We start from the raw sequence: 22,092 nt of genomic DNA on the forward strand, positions 1-22,092 counted from the left end.
CGGTTGAAAAGTTAGTATGTACCTACTACTACACTTCAACTATAGAGTTGAAGTGCTATGTTATACCTAGTATAAACACTCTTTAGTCAAATTGCCAATTGAATCGGTATCCATCAAATATCCAATACTATTAAATATTTTAGTCTCTCGTCCTCTTGGGTATTAGACTATATTGCATGTCAAATTTAATAATATTAATATATCTGGAATTGATACCCCGAGGTACTTTTGCTCAAATACAGTATAATTTGTAATTATTAAACACTTACACAGTTGATAATAACGAAAAGATTCCAGCATTTTAATTTATTTACAAGAGTAATGATTGTTCTGGGAATAAATATAATCAAAATCTAATTAATCTAGTTTGGTTTACCAAAATACAATTAAAAATAATGATTAGGTTTAAATAGAAATAATGATCCAAATTGGAGATTGCTGCAATGTTTTTGACTAATTGCGGTTTTCGGCGCAGAGTTTCGTAAACATAAACATTTTTTTTTTCATTTATACGATCTATATGAGATAATTTTTTTTAATAATTTTAATTTATAATAGAATATAAGTGCCAGAATTATAGGTAACTTGATTACGATAAATGTATGTATTCCCTTTTATTCATATTATTAAGTGGAGAGCTTCACTCGTCTTCCCATAGTTAACTTCATAATATTCTTAAAGTTTTATCGAACTTGCTCTATTAAACCATATCAGAAGGCCACGTCAAGGAAAAGCATGTAATTCACAAACGAGACATGAAGCAAAAGCATGGTAGCTACTACATGTTGATAACTCGAAAGGATAGTAGGAACATTTTGGTACGGTTAGCTATCGACACGTACTGTGTCGACTTGGGTAGCCGCTAGATTTAGTTTCACTCCGCCCGGGCCGGGCGAGATGCCTCCTCGTTTGACAGATTTATGTAAGATCTGAAATATATTATACAATACATATTGTACAATATTTAATAATATATTGTGTGTTTTATTATAGAAGGTATATTTCATTTAATATAATTAATCATTCAACATGTATTGAATTCATAATTAATCTATTGAACGTTATAAAAATTTAGTTTCATATGTTTATGGCAGAATTCGTTAGTAAGTACTTCCACGGACACAAAAAGCTTAGTAGCTTGACATACAGTTCTTGATACTAATTAGTAAAAAACTTAGTAAATGTGATTAAGTACCTATCATCGCAAATATAAGCTCATTCCGAAAATAGATCCTACGGATTTTTATTACTTTAATATACGTTATCCTGAATAATAAAACTCAACCTTATAAATCATAATAATTTCAAGACAAACTCAAAACTCAAGTCACGTTCGTCGAACATATGAAATAGGAACCTACCTAGCCACCTAGGTATAGGTAATATGGTAAAATTCAGTGGATTCCATAATATAAAGCTTTTTAATTTAATAATTGTCAAAGATATTTTTCATAAAATAAAAACTAGGCTCAAATGCAAAGGAATCAGAAAACGAACTTACGGTTAAAATTAAAGATCTTACAACACAATATTATTTGATTTTCAATTTCAAGAAGAAACGTTAAAAATAGCCATATTTATATTATACAAAGCCCTCAGGCGGTTCATACCAACACCGGACAATATTTCCTATTTCCCTACATTCCTTTGTGCAAACAAACGAAACAGGAAAATAGCTTCTTTCAATCAGAGTTTAGTTTAACTCACAAAGAAATGTGCGCGGTCAAACTTCTTTACATTCGATCCCCGGAGCAAAAAAAATGAAAGATTTAAGCGATCTGTAAGAATTGTATTTTTATTGAATGTTTACATCTATTTTTAACTTTAGCTTTATAAGATGATGTGTTAATATGTGAAGGGTATATTTTAAGTTATATTAAAGGAAACCAAAAAGAAAGAGAAAAAAAGAAAAGAAGTTCTGCTGTAAGTACCTAGGTACTGTAAAGCAACACACAAAAATAAAGCAAATGATGCAGGTCAAATCCCGTCTTCCAGTCATTTAATTTCAATAACTCAAACATTTTCAAGTAAAGGAAATTACTTCAACAATGATAATGTCGATTACTTAGTATTGTTTCTCAAAATAATTATGTTGGAGATAGGTATTCTCTCATGATTTCAAATTATATTAATTAAATATCCTGCTTCGATAAGCATTATATTAAAACATTATTTTATTACTATGATGCAGAAATAACATTAAATGCTCTATATTTTATTCTTGAAATCATAAGTATGAAGACTGAAGTTACTACATATTATAATTAAATACACCTATAAAATATACTGTTCTGTTTTTTTATTTACATGCAATTAAATCACTAACATCCACTGTTCCTCTACAAACAAAGAAACTAAGTGAGAACCGTCTCTTCTACGAACGTCTACGAAGTAAATCCAACCACATTACAAACAACCTAATTTCTATCCCATGTTCCTCTCATTAAATATACTACTAAAAGTTTGTCAAAGAGCAATTTACAATTTAATGAACACTATTAGAGTACAATATATTTTTCATTGGTAAATATAAACAAACATTTATAATGAACTAGCTGTGCCCTGCGATTTTACCCGCATTGCTCCGCTCCTGTTGGTCTTATCATGCTGATATACATATTAGCCTTCCTCGATAAATGGGCTATCTAACGACTAACACCGAAATATTTTTTGAATCGGACCAGTAGTTCCTGTAATTAGCGCGTTCAAACACTTTATAATATTAGTATAGATGTATGTTGGATTTAATCTTATTCTTTCTTGACCTAACAAGACGATGTTAATTTAAGGTTAAACCTCTTAAAACTCAAATAAAACGTTAAACTGCAAGTTAAAGTTGTGTTTTTTTCAATTTACATCAGTCTGAAATAAAATACGAATTGTTTTATTTCTTTTCATTTAATGATGAGTCTATTCAGGCAGTTGATGAAAGGACATTATTTTAATTAAAGCTTTTCATAATATTTTAATCGTAGATTTTATATTGATGGTTTCGAAACTGGTATATACAACAAGAAGACAGGTCGTGCTGAAAAGTATAGCGATAATTTTAAAAGAGGCAGTTTAACAACCTTATAGACATGTTAAATAACTTAAATTAGAAACATGTTCCTGTTAAAATATTGTCGATGAGATAAGTTATAAATATACAAAACAATTGGAGCTATCTTTTAGAAATTAACTAAAGGAATAATTGTTATTGTACTACATACTTAATATTATAATTTTTACCATACAATTCGTTAAAACGTCTTAAATATTTTCTAAACATAATAATCTCATTAATTTACAATTATTAATCAAGAATACGATCACTGTTATTATAGCAAGAAACCAAAATATTATTTTTCTATTACAGATATTTTCGTTCGAAGAGAATTTATTACCACGGAACTCAACTGCATAAATTAAAGCTCTCAGCAGTTGTTGCTACCTAGTACAATACTCAACTTTTAATTGGCAACCCTAACAGATTGTAAAAAGTCAAGTGTCGTTTGAGTTAATTAAATTTCCTCTTAAGCTAAAACATTCCTTAGTTGGCTAAAATAAAATTATTGAGCGATAAATTTACTAGCTTGAAATAAGCCGGGCTATCCAATTCTGTTTTAGGGGAATGTCGGCCGATGTTTAGAAATACAAAAAAGTAAATATTGATCATAGAGATATTTGAACTGCATTGAAGTATTTGCTATGGCAATATAAATGTAACCTATTAATTATTACTGACATCGCTTTCGTCATAATATTATAGTCAATTAAGCAAATAATAAGACTAATAATTTACTAAATCACATCAAAATAGTTCCATATAAATATAACAATAAATAACCAAGCATCAGTAGAGCTCATGCGACCAGTTATATGCTAATTAGGTACACAACTAACCACAAGAGCCTTATCTAAGTACCATCTACATAGTAAATATTAGGAGAGAATACGGTATGTCTTCATCATATAAAATTAGGTCAGGGTTTAGATATTAATATCTTATTTACAAATGAACGATTGCAGTGATAATATTCATGTAATTAACGGAAGGTCCATAATACGCTTGAATTTAAGTTTAATTGCAGTCATCAAGGAGATAAAATAATGATAAGCTCATTTAAATAAAATCACCTTGATTGTATAAGCTTTCGATTCTCAGATATAATGAAGTTTCAGTAGACAGCGCCGGGCGACTATTACAATATAACATTGATGATGGTAGAGCACAACATCCTGATGTTAATTATAGGAGTATTAATTTTATTATGCAATTTGTTCTTTTACTTTCACAAAATTATTTAGCATTCTAACAATCGGTATACAGCTTAACTCCTGCATCTTTCCATTTAAGTAGAATTTTTTCATTTGTTTTTTTTTTTTATTACAATTATTATCAACAAAACATGTTGACGAATTTATGCCCAACATAGAGGGGCAGCATTGCAATGCATAAACTAGCCTATCACCATATAAAAGTGGCGTATTTTTTTATTCATAGTAAATACACGGCAAATAGTTCGCCTACACGAGCGAACCATAAAATAAACACAAACCTAGGCTTGCTCCTCAGTAAATGACTGAACTTTAATTTTCTATATAAATAAGAGCTAGAACTAGTTACCTAGTACCTACGTTTGAAGATGGACTAGGAATGGTCAGAACGATTCAGATATTAGTTTATATTAGAAGTAATCATTATTGCGATAAAATAAAAGGAATATCGATAGCGAATTCGATTAATGTCCGCAAATATGTAAAAAATGTTTCCCCTTCCAAAGGTATTGAACAATTAACATTACCTATTGTATTATATGTAGTAAGCATTTATGCGCCATCGAACGTTGGATTGATATTCTTTGCAATAAGTTATACTTCGTAATAATCTTATTCGTCTATCTATAACACACGTTACCTACTAGCTACTAACTTATACTGTAACAATCCTTAGTGGATACTAGGAACATAATGTTTCTACCACAAAACCCAATTATACGTATCATCAATGGCCATTCAACGCTGCATTGAATTGTACCACAACATACATAACCATTGTTACCTATATGTAACTGTTGCGAGTATGTCTATACTAAGATATGTATAAATGCTATAAATTATATGTATAATACAATTATTAAACAATTATGAAATAAAACAATTCACTGAGCGTGCTATTATATGTACTTACTGATTAGTTATAAATATCCGAAATCATTTATTAGGTATATTTACTATACATATTAAAAACATAAGTAGTATTAAACATATTATATAGTAAATGTTATTACATTTGTACCTAGAAACCGGTCAACTTAGTGTACGGAAGCTATTTTTAATGCCGCTCATTTTAAAATTCCACAAATCAGCTGCTAGAACTATAAATAATCCGGAAAGTAGACGTCTTACATGGAAAGCACCTACCACTCACACATCTTTTGCTCATAAGTTCTTCTTTTTCCTGGGTCCTTACTTATATACTAAAATCAACATTAAATTAAATATTTTTAAAATGACTAGATGGAAATTAAAAAAGTCCCTTAAAGTATGGATGCAAGGCCTTGACTATATTCAGACTGAAGAGTTTTTGAAATTGGAAGCATGAGACAACTAGAAAATTATTTACAATTTTGATGTACACACACACACACACACACACACACACACACACACACACACACACACACACACACACACACACACACACACACACACACACACACACACACATACACACACACACACACATCCACACACACACACCCCTCACCACACACCACACACCACACATGAACACACACTCGCATGTTTTAGTTTGTATTGTTTAATTATTATAGTAGTTAGCATGAATTTTCATATTTTAACGAATTTATATTGTTAGTGATAATAAAATAAAAAAATTGTTTTGTGTAGAAGATTTGTAATGTAATTGTTTATTTTCTTAGCATGAGGAATAAAATGTACCACTGGAAGATACTAATTGTTCCCACGACACAGGGAATCCTAGTGTGGGAGCAAGGGTTTTCAATTTCTGTGCATCTTATATTTTGGAAATAAAGTTTATTGTTTATTATTGTTTATTTACTCGCAAAGAGATGAGCGTGACGGAATTATCAGAATGTTGTTAATCCGTTTTTAATTATGTATACTGGATTTTGCGTAGTACCTTCTGTTTATTTTGTTATAACCTTCTGTTAATTATAACTTTTTTTGGACCAGAAATGAAGCGAAGTAGTTTGCTCATCGCTGAACTGAAATTTTTGTAATTAACAATATTATCGTATAATTTTTATTTTGTCGTACAATTTTAAAGTCCCAATCCGCTCATCTGCGCGACAGATGCTATTCTCCCAGGTACAGATAAATAAAACTTTGTTTAATGTTAAACTAGCGACCCCGTTTGCATTTATCAAAATTTATAGCAACACTAAATTTTAGGAATTAGACAAATATACATGTTTAAAACCAAAATATAATGAAAGCGTAGGTAGATTTTTTGAACAAGAAGTAATTAAAGTAGAGGTTTAATTCAATTAAAATTCACAATAATTATCATTCGATACATAATTTACTCATACGACTCGGACGACCGCAATTTCTTATGAAGCAAATTCTAGTACCAGTTTATAGTTATGTGTTAAAGGTTTTTGTGTTTATATAAAGTAAAATATCTTACAATTTTTATTGAACGAAGCAGGTAAAAAGGTTAAAAGACTTCGTAAAATTTGTGCGTAAGAATAATACAATATTTCTTTAAATAACCAATATTTATTCGCTATTATTGAAGCATTCATGGGCGTTGAAATAGCAGGGAGGACAAAGGTGGCACCACCCACAATAAAACCTCATTGCCCTGCTGGAAAAACGATGGTTTGATGTTTCGGCATTTCGATTAAAAGTATACCTAAACATCTATTCGTAAGACGTAAAAAACAAAGAACTGATTATTCATGTTTAAATTTAAAATTACGAACAAAATCTAAACAAACTTTGGACTAATTAACTGAAAAATATATTCATTTCTCCCGGTTAATTTTCCCCGCGTTAGTTCTAAATATACTGGATCTGCGTATAACATTATGAGCATGCTCAGTTTTCCGTTCATAACATTATTTTTACAAGCGAGTTTATTTTTTATAACCTGAAGGCTATACAAGAGAATAGATGTAGATGGAAAGTACTGGCAGTATTTACGTTCATTTTAGAGCTACGGCCTGGTTGGAATGATGCAATTCGCTGTATATCGCTCAGAAAATTGAACGTTATTTTCTTCAACAAAATATCTAGATAGTACTTGTTGTAATCGATTCACTGATGCATACCATCCGCACTTGCTTGAGGTATGCTTTATCGATAAAGAATATCCTCGAAAAAGAATATTTATGTGTAAAAAATGTTGTGTGGTTTTATGAAACCACGGTAAAAGTGAAACTTTTTTTCACACTATAGACATTTAACTAAAAATTATCGTATTTGTACGATGATTATAGTACGTATCGTGCGTCACGCGACATGCGCTACACAGACCAAAAAGTTTGAGACGATGCAATAAAAGTTTCACTTTAAAATGTAAATGTAATCACATGATTAGTATTAAATTCTTATAAATACAACCAAGTTCTGTTTTATTAATGAAATAGGAAAATTTGTTATGTATCTACATAGTATTTTCTCAATTAAAATGTTTGTTCAATCTTGACAAATTAATCACGCTCTTAGATACTTCCAATCATTAATAAGCTTAATATGAGCAGGTTATCGTTAAGTCAAAGTACTTACTATTAAAATATAATAATTATGTAAGAATAACTGTTATGTATTTAGAAAATAAGAGAACTATAATTATTTAAACCCATTTAAGCTAACATTTCATGTAAGCGTTCCAACAGGATTTTGTTTTATTCCTACGTGAACTAGGGTTTTAGAATTCATAGAACTAGTAATGCCAGATTTGGTGAAAAATAAAGTTGTTAAAAGTAATCAAATAGAAACATTGCCATTGGCCTCGTTTATTAGGTATATCTTTTAAATATCGCAGTGTTAATCTACCATGTCTCTATTGTATGATATTAAAGGTTTTAGGTACCACTTTCTGATAGCCTATCTGATATTTTTGACGTTAATCCATACTAATATTATAAATGCGGAAGTAACTCTGTCTGTCTGTCTGTTACACAATCACGAATTAACTACTGAACCAATTTGCATGAAATTTGGTAAAGAGATATTTTGAAACCCGAGAAAGGACATAGACCTTTTATCCCGGGAAAATGACGCAATCCCGGAAATCCCACGGGAACGGAAACTTTGCGGGTTTTTCTTTGACTGCGCGGGTGAAGCCGCGGGCGGAAACCTAGTTATCTATATATTATATGTCATTCTAACCGACAGATATGTTTATTTTTAAATTATTATATGTATAGATAACAGCCGAAACATTAGTTAGGAACATGCATGTACTTGATCCTAGATGAACATTTAAATGATTATACAGATGTTGTTTCATTTCAGAAATAATCCCTAAGTAGTACCTAAGGTCATTTACAAGTACAAGCTAAGAGTACACGCGAACTATAAATTTACACAAAATAAAACAAGTATGTCAACGTACATTATGTTTAACTGTCCTCAAGAGATGTATTCAAGCAACATCGTTGTCGTCAGCAATTACACATATGCCCGTATGAGTAGAACGAACATTAACTCGGCAATAACAGGGTAACAACGTTAAGGACGTAACAATCTTGTTTATAGCCCCTAAAACGTATCTGAAGTTTACCACAAGCGCCTTGTCTTACGCATGAAACAGTAAACTTAATGTTGTGTTGCGGTGTCTCTGTGGCGAGCCACAAAATGTTGGGTCGCGTCTCACACGAGTTTAAGCCAATATTAACACTAATTAGGCTGTTATATCAATTGTAAAAGTATATTATTACAGTATATAACAACAATAACTGCGTTAAAAACAACCGACTTCAAACTTGCACTTGCAACATTATATATTATTATACATAGCTTTCTACCCTTGCTTATTTGTAACAATGTAACTTGTGCATGCGACTTTGTTCAAATTTTTCAGATAAAATTACACCAATAAGTTGTTCTACAAAGTTCTCATTCATTTGTTCAATTCAGCCCGTCCACCGATCATACCTGATGTATCGTGTTAAATTAGTACACACATAGTAGTTTAGAAGACATAAGTACTTCTCCTTTTTTTGTGATATTGCTCTTGCCAGAAAAAATGTGGGCATTATGTGATATCAGCAGCCCATATTTTGAAATCACACACACAATTCAATTTTATTTATTGTAGGTAGGTAATCAGGTAAATCACTTAACTTTTTAAGTCCTATTGTTTTTGTTTGGTTTCGCCTCATTTATTCCTGGATGTAGACTTCCAAAAATTAGTAATTAAAAACATAAATAAGGATTTGTTACAATGAACAAGTATATACCTACAAAATAATGTGAAATGTTAAATTCCACATAGCAAAATATCTTAAAAATAAAACGTTAATATTTGTTAGAAGCCATGTTAAATATTTTGAAAACCTTATTCTCCTGAATTTTTCATCTCATTATAAAAGTTGGAAGAGGAGGCCAAGATAATTTGGGGATAAATATAATAATCCCTATGCGACTTTTATCCCATCAACCGTCCACAATTTCATTCCACAAAAACTCATCAAAAGTGAGTGCTCTATATTTATGGAAAATTATTTGCGGATACTGTTTTCATCGTAAAATGTAAACGTATAATATAAACTTTTGGGTATTTTCGTTCAATATAACATATATTTAAGCGAAGTAGGGACCTTCACTTGTTCGTTTTAGGTAACGTTCATTGTAGGTTCGATCCGAATTTCGATCAACTAAATCGAGTTCAATCGTCTTTACATTGCTGGATATATCGCACATATAAAAAATACGTAAGCGAAAAGAATTTGCATAAGCTTTAAGCTTACGTATACTTTTTTAAAGATTTGCTATGTTTTATGAGTATATAACCTACATCGAAACCACATACTTCATGAATATTTGGAAGTACCTTAAATTGAGTAACAAAAACGGAATTTTTTACGTACTACATATTTACACTGTAATACATAAGTGAGTTCAGTGATGTATGTATTCGACTTTCAGAAAAGACCAATGAGTAAACAGATTTTGCTTTATAAAAATATAGCCATGTGATTTGAGAAATCTGTATAATCTGTTTATTTTATTTTTTTTGCTGTTATCGCATGTTCTAGAATGTCAGATATAACAAAACTACTCATATTGTGTAAACTAAATATTAAGGAACTGGAAATTCATATAAACTTTAAATGAAATCAAATTTTTTTTTAAGCAAAATCCAACGTAGGTACCTACATAACTAAAAAAGAAAGAGTGCTTTCTGAAAGAATCGGAGAGCGTCAAAATCGATTTACAAAATTTTAATATCCTTAGCAAATATCTTAGAAGTTAAAACCATACCATACCAACCTAACTGAAAGCTAAATGTCCTTATAGGTACCTGAAGCTCACGAGCTGAACTAATCCATAATGACAAATCTGGTATATCAGGTCTCAACGCTATTAACTTGTTATTATATTATATTAAAATAATATACAAATCTGTAATATTCAAACATAAAATTCATTGAAAATACTTCCAAATAATTAAATTAACATTTAAATTACAAATAATTTTCATAAATTTATCCCTATACAATAATTGTAGTTGTACAATTAAAATAATTCATGATTAAAAACAACTTTGAATAATCTCAAAAAGATGAAATTATGTCTCGTAATGTTACAAATACCTATCTTTTGCTGCTGTGAATTTTGAATAAATACAATAATTTAATATAATTCTTTTATAGGATCGACTACCTATTTAAATAACACGCATAGTTTACGAAATAAATTATTCATCATATTGTAGTCGCATTTTCCTGATATTAGCGACACAATCCCAAAAATTTGATATCAATATGTTCCATAAGAACCTTGGCACATTAATGTCGTCTTTTAAGAAACACAAGATACATTTATTCAACTTAAGTACAGTTATTTTAATCACTAAAAAGTATCAAGGCGTAGCAATTACGAAAACGATGGTACTTTAATTAAAAAGTTTATCTAATTTGGATCGTTCTCATAGATTATAAAAACTGGCAGATAAGTTTGCTTTTACTGCCAGCCAAAGATGCAGAAAACTCGAGAGTAAACATAAGTGCCGTATAAAGTTGTTTTAGTAGTTTTAGGTACGAACTATTTTATCTAATGGACCTAAGTTTAATGCTACGTGTTTGTATAAAATGTTTCCTTACAAAACATCCTCTTTCAACATTATATTGCAAATACTTACTTTTGATATTACAAAGTAAATATTAAATATCAGCTCCACATACCTATTATAATGTTAAAATGTTTATTTGTTTGGTATCGACTTACTAAACGATCCTGAAATACATTTTTCTTTATAGGGCTAGCCTATTTTTACCAACACTCCAGATTTCATCATCATCATCATCAGCCCATATTATACGTTCCCACTGCTGGGACACGGGCCTCCTATGAGGGTACAGGCCATAATCCACCACGCTGGCCAAGTGCGTGTTGGCGGATGACACATGTCGTCGAACTTTTTAATTCTTCGACATGTCGGTTTCCTCACGATGTTTTCCTTCACCGTTCGAGCAGTGGTGATGTTACAACATGCGCAGATAAATTGAAAAATCAATTTATTTCCTGCGCGCTGGCCTGGTCTCGAACCCCGGACTTAGGTATCGATTCGAAGTCCGAGGTCTCACCACTGAGCCACCACTGCTCTACTCCAGATTTACTACTTCTTAATTACCTACTATTAGTAGTAGGTAGTTGCTATACAAACTAAATAATTCTAGTATGAATAATTTAATCTCTATTGTTACCTTTTTGTATGACTGACTATCCTTTTATTATGTCATTGAAATAAAAAAGAACTTGTTTCCTCAGCCACTACTTCCTCGGAGCTCGCGCGAGGATCAAAATTTCTTAGATAGGTACTTTTCACAACGCCATCTATAGGTAATTAGGTAGGTAGTAGGTACCAAACCATGGATAGCTTATAATTTAACATCATCATCATCATCATCATCATCAGCCCATATACGTTCCCACTGCTGGGACACGGGCCTCCTATGAGGGTACAGGCCATAATCCACCACGCTGGCCAAGTGCGGGTTGGCGGATGACACATGTCGTCGAACTTTTTTTTTTTTTTTTTTTTTTTACATTTTTACAATTTAAATTACAATTTAACATCAGTACTCAGTTATAGTAGGCCTACATTTTTATCTGAACATAAAATTATATTAAGTAAGTCAAATAATGAAAATATGTTATTTTCATCCATTTATTGATTAAACCTACGACTGAACCCATTGCAAACCTCTCTAAATTATTGTCACTAGAATTTAGAGCGTCGGTTGTTATCGCGTCACACGTAGAGTCACGTTTTCACATCATTTACTGCAAATTGCTAGCCAGTAATTGGCATCGAGTATCAAAGCTTTGTATTTATTGCTATTTATTCCCCCTTAATTAGCTTATATTATACTATTATATTATACCAAACTACCCTCATGTTGTGGCCAGCATAAAACATTTTCATAAAACTCCAACGTTATTGCTGTAAGCTAAAGCGGCAAATCACAATTCGGTATGGTTCGATTTAACGCCTCGTAAAACTCGAATGAAACGGTAATGGTACCTTGCTTCTGGATTGTTGCAAGCTATACGTTATTTATAACGGATGCTTTAAAGCTGACAACGCTAATTCATTTGTAGCGGATCTGTTACCTCAGTATTTATTTGATTGAATTTTGAAGCAAATTTGTTACGCGTTGATCGATGAACCCGAGAATGTTCGCGATTTGTAAAATGTTTTTCTGTCTAATTGAACAGATTGCCTGATAGGAATTCGATATTAAAATATACGAGTGGTTGATATTTGATTATACCTACGCAGATTTATCAACGATTTAAATAATGTTCATATAATTCCGACATTTCAACTTTCCACCGTGATTTTGTGTTGACACATTATTAAGGTGATAAGAAAGAACGAAAGAAGAATTGTTTCATAAGTTCATCAGTTGAGTGCCCTAAATCCCTTGCGTGAAAACAAATAACAATGTTCTACTTAAGTGTTTCTGGAACTCGGTATCTAATATTCACTACCGAACAAATAGTATGCAGATAACATGTGAACTAAAGTAACAAAACTGTTATAAAAGCACCGTAAATGCAGAAAAAGGGACACTAAGGAATTGAAACCACATTTGAAATCTGCAGTAAGCATCTGCGCTCCAAGTGTTTCGGTCATATTATGTAGAAGTGAACGGAGTAAGCCTCACTTTGTTACAAATCCGGGACTCGGGGTGGATTTGCCCGTGTCCGTTTTGTACTTGTTATTCCAGCGCTCAGTCTGGAGGATAGCTCAAGAAAGGTATTACCCACACAACGGATCGTATCAGGAAACTTTCCTAACGAACCCTCTTTATATATCTAAAATATCTCAATATGTGTGATATTTTATATTTAGTTTTAATACCCACGCGACCTAAACAAGCATTAAAACGGCTTCGAATACTTTAGTTCAAGTTATGACGTCATACCCATATCAAATTCAATCCTGAAAGCGATATTGTGGGTTATTGTAATTTGTAGGTACTCATTTATGCATACATATATCTATGTGATAATAATCTTCTAATAAAGATGGGAATAAATTATTATCAACTTAGGTGCGTTACTAAAATAAAAACAGAACAGAAAAGTCTTATTTCATGCTATTTATTAAATATCACATCTAAATAATAATATGTTGTAATTAATAATATCAAATATTTTTTTAATTTTACTTTTCCGTTTTTAAAGTCGGTTCTTTTAATGTATACTAATTATTTTTAATAGAAGTCAATACAAAATATGGCTTCTTCTGTTACATCATGTTTTGAGTTGTAGCGCTGTCAACCGAAATATATAAGCCCACTACGCAAATCACTAGTCGCTTTCTCTGTCCCTATCTTTCCCCTTTGTATGCTAAAATCTTTTAAACTACGAACGGATTTTGATGCGTTTTTTTTTTTAATAGATAGACTGATTCAAAAGGAAGGTTTCAGTATATATGCCGCGGGCGGTAAGCTAGTTGTTTATCATAAAAGGGTGATTGAGTACCTATACTTCCTATATCGCCTCTCCATCAATTGACAGAGGTATTGTTACATGTATGTAGCTTATAGCTACCGAATACCACATTAGCGCTACTTCCAACACGTGATCAAAGGACTGAGTGCATGCGAAAATCAGAAAGCTATATAAAATAGGACAATACGTTTTGGCAGCAGGTTTCGTTGGAAACAATGCATATTTGGTGCGAGCTGGTCACATACAGCTCAAATACCACAGAAAATCGCTAAAGTGCATCAAAGGCTGCTTTGTTGAAAGTGACGACCAATTTCGTGGATTAAAAGATGTTGAATATTTAAGGTTGAATGAAAGAAAATATGTCGTCCTTTTCAAAATGACAAATTTAAAAATTAATATTGATTTAATATAATTAACAGCCGATCCTCTCTTTTTCTCGTTGTTTCGCTGCCGCACGCGAATGCGTCGGTGTACTAATAGGCGTAAATATTTATAATTTTTAACAGCCGGCAACCCTTATTTGCGGCCGGATTTAATTAGACAACCATATATGATAATAAATAGAAAAAAATTAGCTTTAATTTGATATATGATTCATAAATGTACGTTATGAACGTAAAAATGAATCGAAATCATACGCATACCTGTTTGCACCAGGCTGCCAAGATGTTGCGGCCAGGGTGAAAAGCGGCAACCGTGATTTTTTTGAATCTTTATATCATTTGCCGTGATGTAGACTACATTTTATTCAAAAAACAAGTGAACGAATTTTTCTCCCAAAAATCGATTAGAAAAATTTTAATTAAACATGCTTGCGGCCAAATTTTGACTGGCAACCTAGTCGATATATATTCTCCTAATTATAAATATACATAAAAATTCGGTTTTCAGCAAAAAACCGATGAACGCACTAATCCTGCAGCCGGATCTCGTACTATATGGGCTTTTATGCCATTGTTTTCTTCTAATGATCATATTTAATTTTAAGACGTTTATAAAAAACACTTCGCTTTTATTAAGAGTTGCTCTAATACAACTAAGTATAATTAGCTATTGTGGTTTTGTAAAATTTTTGTAGTTTTCATGTTTTATTCGTGTGACGAACTAATTTGATACGCCTTGGAATCGTGAGTTATTTTTAATTTATTATCTGCCAATTCAACCGTTATCATAAATTTTCTTCACCAACTACTAGACAGGTAAAGAAAAACCAGTTAAAAAAGTAGATTTAGTGTCGAGTTTTAAAAGATTTAAATCCCAAAAACGGCCAATAAACTTTTCATCGATATCAGATCGAACCATTTTCAGATACAATCGAGTTATCTCTCGATACTGTGAAAATTTTCTACCCGCTTTTCCTCGAAAACTAGGTATCTAAAATGTAGGAATGTTCATGTTGTATGATACCTACACATATTTTTTATTTTTGTAGGCCTTCTGTTTTTATAATATATAGATTCCAAAAAATGACATTTTTGATAACCATGTAGGTAGGTAGTAGGTATTATTACTGACTTTTATTTTTATGATAAAATAGATATTATAACAGCAGAAAAAGGCATAAGCTAATAAGTGTTTTATCTATAACTAGCGGTCCGCCCCGGCTTCGCCCGTGGTAGGTAATAATAATAATAATAATAAATACACTTTATTTAGCACCAGATAAAAAAAAAAGCAGACAATAAAACAAAAAAAAGACAATATTACAATTTATGCCAAAAAGGCGGCCTTATCGCTACTCAGCGATTTCTACCAGGCAACCTATGGGTAGGATTTTGAATTAAAAAAGGGGAAAAACAATAGGTGGTGCAGTAGATTATGAAAATTTAATTATAATAGATTTAAACCAAATAACTACTTATAAATATATACATAATGAATATGATTTATAAATACATATACCTATGTATGATATATATATATACATATATATAAATATAATTATAAATCTATATACTTATATATTAATACAAATAATACATAATATTATAATTTACAATAAAATAAATAGAGATAAACAAATACAGTAAAAATACTAACTATTTATCTGGGAGGAGAAATGATTGAGTATTAAATTTTTAAAAATATTCAGTGATTTCGCACGTCTGATTTCTATTGGTAGAGCATTCCAAAGGAGTATGGACTGGACATGGTAGGATTTGTGGTAAAATTTGGATTTATGGGGAGGGATTTTCAACAGCAGGTTGCCAGTGCATCGCAGATTGAACTCGACATTCGAACGGAATTCAAATTTTTCCTTAAGGTAGGCAGGGGCTTGGGGATAGAAAAGGATTTTGTACAATGATGTTAAGATATGCATGTTACGACGTAAACGTATAGGTAACCACTTCAGCCTGTTACGATACTCTGTGACGTGATCATACTTGCGGAGACCAAATACGAACCGTATACATACATTTTGTAGCCGTTCGAGTTTGTCTAATTGTAATTCGGTAAGGTCTGGATAGCAAATGTCGGCATAATCGAGGATGGGAAGGAGGAGGGACTGTGCAAGAGAAATTTTTGTTGGAATGGGTAAGAAATTCCGAATACGTCTTAAAGAGTGTGATGCTGCAAATACCTTCTTATTCAGTTCATTTACTTGTTTGTGCCACGATAAAGTACGATCAAACATAACACCCAGATTTTTAACCGAATCGCTTACCGGTATAATTGTGTTGTCTAAGGTAATAGGTGGAAGACTTGACCAATCGATCTTCGAAATGAAAGCGGGACTGCCGATGATAATAGCTTGACTTTTTGATGGATTGACTCCTAAGCCATATGATCTACTCCAAGCTACTATTGAAGCAAGATCCTTGTTCATCAATCGAATGGCAGATGGTAAATCTTCAAGAGATGAACGAGTATAAATCTGGAGATCATCTGCATACATATGTGAGAGCGAAGTAAGGGAGACAGTGATATTATTTATAAATATAGAAAAGAGGAGAGGAGAAAGGACGCCACCTTGTGGAACGCCAGCAGTGATGCTTGACCAAGTTGAGAAGGTGTTATCAGCTTTGATTCGCTGCCGACGCCCCAACAAGTAACTTCGAAACCATGCAATCGCCGTTGGAGATATGTTAATCGAGCGAAGCAAGCTCACTAGGACATCAAAATCGACAGTGTTGAACGCATTACTGAAATCCAGTAAGGTAAGAATAGTGAGCTGCTTGTCATCGATTCCCGCTCGAATATCGTCAGTGATCTTAGTGAGAGCAGTAGCCGTACTATGTCCGGGACGGAAGCCGGATTGACAAGGATTTAAGATACAGTTTTTGTTGAGGAAGCCGGTTAACTGTTCGTGGACTAAACGTTCAAGTGCTTTGGATAAAAAAGGGAGGATGGAGATTGGACGATAATCGGAAAAGGATGCAGGATGGATTTTTTTAGGTAAAGGAAGAACGTCTGCATTTTTCCAGGCATCCGGAAATATGCCAGAGGAGATTGAAAAGTTAAATATAAAAGTAATTACAGGGATAAGGATATCAATGATGGGAAGGATCATACTACGGCTAATACTATCACCACCAACGGCTTTAGAAGAAATCGATGAAATGCTCTTCTTAACATCACAACCGGAGAATTGCCTGAAATGGAACGGTTGATAGTTAGGAGTTGGATAGGAAGAAAGATTATGTAAAGTTTGTGATTTAAAATTTGAATCGAAGGTTACAAGATTTTTAGTGAAATGTTGGTTCATATGATCGATATTGGTGTTATTTGGAAGAGAAAGTTGCTGCTGTTTACCAACTCCTAAAGTTTTTAGAAATTTCCAAACCTTGGCAGTGTCGCCGTCCTCGACTGAATTAAAGATATGACGCCGCTGAGCATCTCTACATAGTGTATTGCAGTGATTCCGGACCTTATTGTATTTGTCCCGGTTAGCAGGTGAGTTATTTGATTTTAATTTTGCCTTAGCCTTATTTTTAGAATTTATTACTGATTTAATGTCGTCAGTTAGCCATGGAGCTGGTAAGTGTTTAACTTTTACCCGTTTGACAGGAGCATGGTGGTCATATAAATTACATATTTCGCAATAAAAAGTAGCCTATGTTCTTTCTCAGGGTCTAAAGATTGTATGTGCCAAATTTCATCAAAATCGGTCCAGTAGTTTATGAGCCTATTCGTAACAATCATACAAACAAACAAACAAAGTTTTCCTCTTTATAATATTAGTGTAGAAAAGCATCAAGGAAACACATGATTTTGTGTTTTTAAGAAGCAAGCTTGATTCGACTCTACAGAGAAGGAATTTATAATAAATTTCATATGTTTAGCGGATTTCAGTGGGCAAGATAAGCCAAATTGTAATACTTCTGGAATTCCAAACATGAGCCAAAATTCGCAAAGTTTAACGCGGGTGGCAAAATACGGGAAATCTTTGGAAGGCGTGCAGATTTTTTTATTATAATATTAACGTAAAATATATACAATATGTTTTAATAATAAGTAGGGAGTTATAGTTAAGTAATACAAAGTATACTTAGTTCTGAAAACCGAACTACGCATGGTAGAATTGAATTTTATAGCTATTTATTACATTGTATTTACTTACGTACCAATATTTCATATTTCAATTTCATCATATAAGTAAGCAAGTATTATTATAATCTCTTTTATGATCAGCTGGTTTCCAGCGAAGAGTCATAAAGATGCTGAAGCGCTATCGTGCTACAATTTATTCAAGTAATTGAAAATACAGGCTCGCAGCTTTACAACGTGAAGTAGGTAATAATTGATAGTTCAAACTACAATATCATCATAGACCGGCCTGACGGGAGAATGCAAGTGCTTTGTTGATTAACTCCCAGCTCCCTTTGTTTCAAAATCTCTACTAACACAATATCCATCGTCTATGACCACAAATTATAGAACATTTCGCGTCGATCGTATAAAGTGGCCATAGCATGAGGCTGTGGCAAGGGCTGTGGTATGTCAATTGTCATATAAGTAGGTACTTAATGATTGATGACTCCGATGTCCACCTGAAACGGCTAGATCGATAATCGATTTTAACGAAATTTATTGTCTGCAGGTGGAATAGAAAATATTATTTAGTACCTAAACTAACTCTACCTACTTGCAACTCGAACGCTAGGTATAGATAGGGAGGCGAAGAGGGGAATTTTCTGCAATACTCAAGCGTGGCAGTTTAAGATATGAGAGATACCTTAGACCTAATAGAACAACCTTTTTCACTATTTAGCTCTATATGTAGTGACGCGCGCCTAGGATAGACGATCAGATTAGTAAAAAAAAATCGATAGTCTGAAATACTCGAGCGCGTCAGATTAAGATATTGGGGGTTGATTTTAGTGTTTTAAGACTAAATTTAACTAATCTGACCATAAGTCCTTGACGCCGCCGAGTTATAGGGTCGCGAACTTGTAAAAAAAAAACGTTAACCCGGCATTCTCGAGCGCGATTTTTTTTTTTTTTTATTTTGAAGAATATAATCTAAACCTTACTAAAAACACAAAATCTGCCGGTTTCCGCTTGACCGGAAGTCTGGAGGAGCCATTTCGTCTTCCGAAAAACGCGTTGCAGCATATAAGTCGCGAACTTTACTTTTTCAAAAAAAAAAGTTTAAATAAACAAAAAAGGTAATTTTATTTTACAAAAAAAGGTCTCTTTTCATTTTTGTCCAATGTTTATTTTTTTTTTACTTGAAGCATCATAAAAACTCAAACTCCCGGTTTTTTGAGTATATCTCGAAAACTGAATTGGTAAGAAAAATTGATATGAAATAACGATGATTAAAAAAAAGAAACCCACAAACCTTTTTCGGTCAGATTAAGAGAACCCACCAACATTTTTATCAGATTAAGAAAATATGCTTTCAGGATACCTAGATAAACCTCCCCTATGAAAATCTGACGCGCTCGAGTATTTCAAAAGGACTTTTTTTTTCTGCATTTTCAAAAATTCATCGTAACTTATCGTCACATCGTAACAATCGTCAGTTTTTTTAAGGGGAGCTTTCTTGGGGCCTAATTAACACCCCTTCCGAAAATCTGACGCGCTTGAGTAAATTTTTTTTTTGTGCATTTTTGACGAATTTATATGCCTAGCCCCACCACGCAAACCGGCAGATTAGTATACCGTTGTTATCAGAGGCACTCCACAAGGCAATAAACGTAGTGGTTATATCCTCTTTGGACGTGAGTTCGAATCCCGCCGAGTGATAGATTTTTCTATTATTCAAATTCATTTTCTTATAAGTACGTGATAAATAATTATTAAAGTATGAAATTTTAAAGGCTTTTCCACTGCGTAGTGTGAGAATCCCACAGAGAATCTGTGGGCGACTAGCATCAGCGCCATCTGTTGAATATAGTAATAACTTCAAGAGTTGAGCTTCATACTTCACAACTTGTTCACAACATAAAGGTTCTATGTTTTGCAGATGTTGAATCGGGTAGCCTTGCCAGTTGCGTAACATTATAACAGTTACATAATTCAAATAATTATGTCATACATTTGGTTACATCACAACTGCTTACATGAACCAGTATTGCTCTTTGTTACTTATATAAGGTAGCTCTTATCACATTTATGGATATTTATTTATATAATAAAACCAGTACTCTCATTAAACAATATTGTTTATTATAATATCTTAGTGAAAGATTTAATTAAAAAGTACATAGTAGAAAAACATTTGGTGCAAGAATTATTGATATAGGGGGCACAGGTTGCCTTAGCCTAGAAGATTAAAAAATAATAATTTAGCAGTAGATGTTGGAAAGTAAATTAGTTATTTATTCACTTCACTTCTTCTTCAGGGACATCAGGTTTAAATTTCTTTGCCTGTGATTCCTCATGGTCATTGTTTGCCTCCTCCTTACATATTTCATGTAAATTATACTTCTTGTATGAATAATAATTGTCAACAATGCTTAATAAACAAATGCCCTTTATTATTTCAACAATAATACATAGTCCAGGATTTTTCAAATCTGCCTTGTTGTTACAGTTTTTTAGTACAATTAATTCGGCCAACTCCTTAATCACCAAATCTCTAGATACACTGCTATTGAACCTCTTGTTGAAAATAACAGCAAATGTCGAAGACTGCTTTAAGAAGTATTTATCAAAAAGCTTTCCCGCACATTCCATGATATCAGGTAAATTGGCTTTACATGTAGCCATAATAGGCAAGAAGCGCAGCACATGCCGCGTTTTCTGAACTTTGGTAGCGTTCAAATCTTTGATTATAGCTGTACTGAGTTCTTCTGGGCAAGGTAGATTAGTCTTTATGAAAATGCAATTTGATGCACCGGTTTCCACTACTTGAAAACGTTTGTGCCTAAGAGATTTTTGAGAGTTATTTTTAATGGAGTTCACTTCGCGCCGGAGGATATCTCCAATGTCAGTCTCACTCTCTGAATCACTATCAGATTGGTCATCACGATCCGTTGGAGCTACGACAGGCGGTGCCTTATCCACGTCTGGATATAATTTACCGGCGTACTCATTCAGCAAATTGTACATTTCCTTTACACAGTCCTTCTCTCTAAAGTTACATGTGCAAAAGAAACCTCTAAAGCCGGGTTCTAAAAAGTATTTGTTTCTACTTTTCCGAAAGTAATACTTTTTCTTCTTTCTTGTATCACCCATTGTACAGCACTATATCACACACCCTTCCTCGATTTATTACAACAAACAATACTCAATGATATAACAATTATTACGTGAATTGAATTATGAAATCGATCACTTAATAACTTAGCAGAAAGTTCAATATCGCAGCTCGCATTGTAACTGTCTAATTTGACAATTGACACTTTGACCGTGTGTTCCATAGTTGTCAGTGTCATTGACGATGACAATTAAAGACGTTTCACAAGATGACGGCATTAGTTCCGAACTCCGCCACGTGCCGAATGTTCCGTGTATATGTCTGTGGCATCGTAT

General features: G+C 32.7%; 1 protein-coding gene across 1 annotated transcript; it reads right to left on the bottom strand.

Moving 5' to 3' along the window:
* Nucleotides 1–20,762: 20,762 nt before the first annotated feature.
* Nucleotides 20,763–21,931, bottom strand: LOC123692827 (THUMP domain-containing protein 1 homolog). The gene has a single exon (XM_045637625.1). The coding sequence runs from the start codon at nt 21,793–21,795 to the stop codon at nt 20,941–20,943; it is 855 nt and encodes a 284-aa protein (XP_045493581.1). The 5' UTR covers nt 21,796–21,931; the 3' UTR covers nt 20,763–20,940.
* Between the last annotated feature and the right edge of the window lie 161 nt (nt 21,932–22,092).

The sequence above is a fragment of the Colias croceus genome, chromosome 6 (assembly GCF_905220415.1).
Source record: "Colias croceus chromosome 6, ilColCroc2.1".
In the NCBI taxonomy this organism is placed as follows: Eukaryota; Metazoa; Arthropoda; class Insecta; order Lepidoptera; family Pieridae; genus Colias; species Colias croceus.